The sequence below is a fragment of the Trypanosoma equiperdum genome, assembly GCF_001457755.1.
Source record: "Trypanosoma equiperdum strain OVI genome assembly, contig: ctg_356, whole genome shotgun sequence".
NCBI classification, from domain to species: domain Eukaryota; phylum Euglenozoa; class Kinetoplastea; order Trypanosomatida; family Trypanosomatidae; genus Trypanosoma; species Trypanosoma equiperdum.
The window spans coordinates 3,486-6,265 of NW_027124261.1; the positions used below are offsets into that span (position 1 = coordinate 3,486).

Sequence of the window (2,780 nt, forward strand, 5' to 3'; positions counted from 1 at the left end):
CGAGGTCGGTGCATTTTATGCCGGTGCTGGCAGTTGTTAGTGAATAAGAACGTTGGGACATAGTTCTGTGGGCCTTATTCGGTAGGGTACAGTCTTTTTTTCTTGTTGTCATGCCTATGTGTGGGGAAGTGGGGGTGCGGGTCAGCACCGTGGTTTATGTGACTCTTGTCGCTGTGCCCTCGCTCGTTGATGCATTTCACCATCAGCTTTACAGATGTGTGCGCTTCTTACGTTAATGGATGCTGACGTCGGCATTTTTTTTGATGCTATTGATGGGTTTGGTAAAGTGTTACCTGGAGATTGTAGAAACTTGCGGGCGGTCAGGTGTAATTTTTTTAAATCGGTGTCTTTCATGTGAAATGACTAAGTGTTGTATTCGCTACTGGCAAGGTATGATTTCCTGGGCTCAACTTTAAAGTTTAGAATGGTTTGTCATTTTTTTCCTCGTTTTTTTGTACAACTGCCTCTGATTATTGTTGTGAGTTTTTCTTCAATTATATTTTGTCCTACGCTTTGGGCACTTTCCGGCCTTAAGATATGACGGCAGTGGTGAATGAGTTCCTTAAGCGCGGTGTACGAGCGTTAGCAGCTCGCCAGGATTCCGTTCTTGTGATGGGTAACGAAGGAGGTGACATGGACACCGTGATTGGCTCTATATTTCTGGCGATGTACCTGGAAAAGCGTGACGTATTTGGTGTTGGTAGTTACGTTCCTGTACTAAACTTCGAAAAGGATGACTTACCACTGCGACAAGATGTGGTTAAGTTACTGTCACGACACAACGTTTCTACAGACAGTATTTACTCAGTCAAGCAAAGTGGGAATGGTGTGGATTTCCTGGACCTACATCAAATGAAGCTTCCCATCGTTTTGTATGATCACAACAAGCTAAGTCCTGAGCAGGTTTATTTGGGAGAAAGGATCGTGGGTGTGGTCGACCATCACGAAGATGAGCAACTATACGTGGATCAGACCAAATGCCTCCGAAGGATTTGCAAGACGGGTTCGGCTTGCACCCTTGTTGCAGAACTTTTCAACGAGGCGGGGTTGGAGGTTCCGTGCCCTGAGCTCCTCTTAGCCCCAATTGTAGTAGATACTGTAAACTTTGAACCGTCGCAAAAGAGGGTAACTGAACGAGACATTTTGGCCTCCAGGCTGCTGGTTGGGCGGGACGATTGCGGCGACTACCTGACGGGCATGTTTAAAGAACTAATGGCGTGGAAAAATGATATCCACTGCCTCACTGTTCCTCAGCACCTACGGCGGGACTATAAAAACTTTGAATTTCCCTTTATTAGTGCTGAAAACAAGATATTGCGAGTTGGAATAAGCAGTATTTCGTGTCGTTCTGACGAATTACTATCCGTCCATGGTGTGAGTAGTGTGTCATCAAATTGCATTGAATTCATCAAACAGAGGTCAATCGACATGCTTCTCTTGACCTTCGCTGGTGAAAGAACTCCAGGGAGTTACTGTCGTCAGTTAGGTGTTGTTGCGAAGGATGAGGGACTCGCGGCTCTGCAAGCCTATTGTAAGAAATCACCCAGCGGGCTCGACTTTACTCTTCTGGAGGATGTAACAGTTAATGAGTGGGCCTTTTCAATTTACGAGCTGAGCGACCCTTCCGTCTCTCGGAAAAAGTTGGTTCCATCGCTGACTAGTTTTTTGTCAGTGTGGAACAATTTGTAAAGATAAAAGAAAAAGAAAAATGGACCATTTTGTTATGTTGATCTGTCTTGTTGTGACCGGCACTATTACTTTAAGGCTAAACTCCATGTGAGAATGTCCGTAATAACACAACTTCGCACTGTCCCTTCGTTGTATTTGTTGGTGATGGGAACTTGCTTGCACTGGTCGTACCAATGATGTTGCCTACTGTTGTTTTCTATATAAACTGTTGGTGACTGCGTCTACTGTTGCGCCATCGAAGGGAAAGATAGAGTAGCACCATGACGTCTAGGTCTTTTTAGTTATGATTTGCGGTCGCCCCGACTGGTGTACCTGCCACGATTCCATAACTCCTGACCCCTCCTCCTGAACAGTCTGAGCTTATCGATTTGCTTCGCTGGGGGCATGCTGCTGTGCTACCAGCCAGTTACACCAAGTATTGAAAATAAACATCGAGGCGTCTTTTTCTGGGGAACTTTGGAGTGCGGGGTTTCAACTTTACTGGAGTGTCGCAAAACTAGTAACGAGTCTGGTTGAGTGCTCCGACTTTAACCTTTGCCATGTAAGGAAAGGTACGTAGGTCCGCAGCCTCACAAGCAGTGATTTTAATAAACTCTTCGAACTTCTTTACCTCGCACGAGATTGTAGCTGCTGATACGTCACACTTGTTTTGCTGATCATGCGAAATACTCAGGTTTGTTGTTGGTGGACACTCTTCCTTTGCCCTAGCTTCCATGAAAGGTGCATGAATACTAAGAAAAATAGTGAAGACGGAGATATGTTGTACGAATGGGTGTGCCGTCTTTGTTAGATGTGGTTCAAACCACAACGTCATATACGCGTATACTTGGGAACCAAAAAGTGGCGTTGAAGTTGAGTGTCTTTTTTTGCCTGTTGTAATGAAACTGGAACAGATTTCTCTCTTCAGTGATGTTACTTTGTTAATGCACTTTCTGTGTTGGCCCGACAGTGTCGACAGAATGCACAACCAGAAGGAAAAAGAGTTAGAGGCTCTAACCGAGATGTTGGCGGCATGAAGAATGATGGTAAAATTGATTTTCCCCTTTGAACTGGAAGAACATCTTGTCAGTGCATCAGTTCCTGGGGGGGGG

At 45.2% G+C, this 2,780-nt stretch overlaps 1 protein-coding gene across 1 annotated transcript; it reads left to right on the top strand.

Annotated features, from left to right (window-relative positions):
- Positions 1–537: 537 nt before the first annotated feature.
- TEOVI_000140100 (acidocalcisomal exopolyphosphatase) lies at positions 538–1,689 on the top strand (the record flags this gene model as incomplete). Its single annotated transcript, XM_067224632.1, has 1 exon — positions 538–1,689. The coding sequence occupies one exon, from the start codon at positions 538–540 to the stop codon at positions 1,687–1,689; it is 1,152 nt and encodes a 383-aa protein (XP_067080733.1).
- Between the last annotated feature and the right edge of the window lie 1,091 nt (positions 1,690–2,780).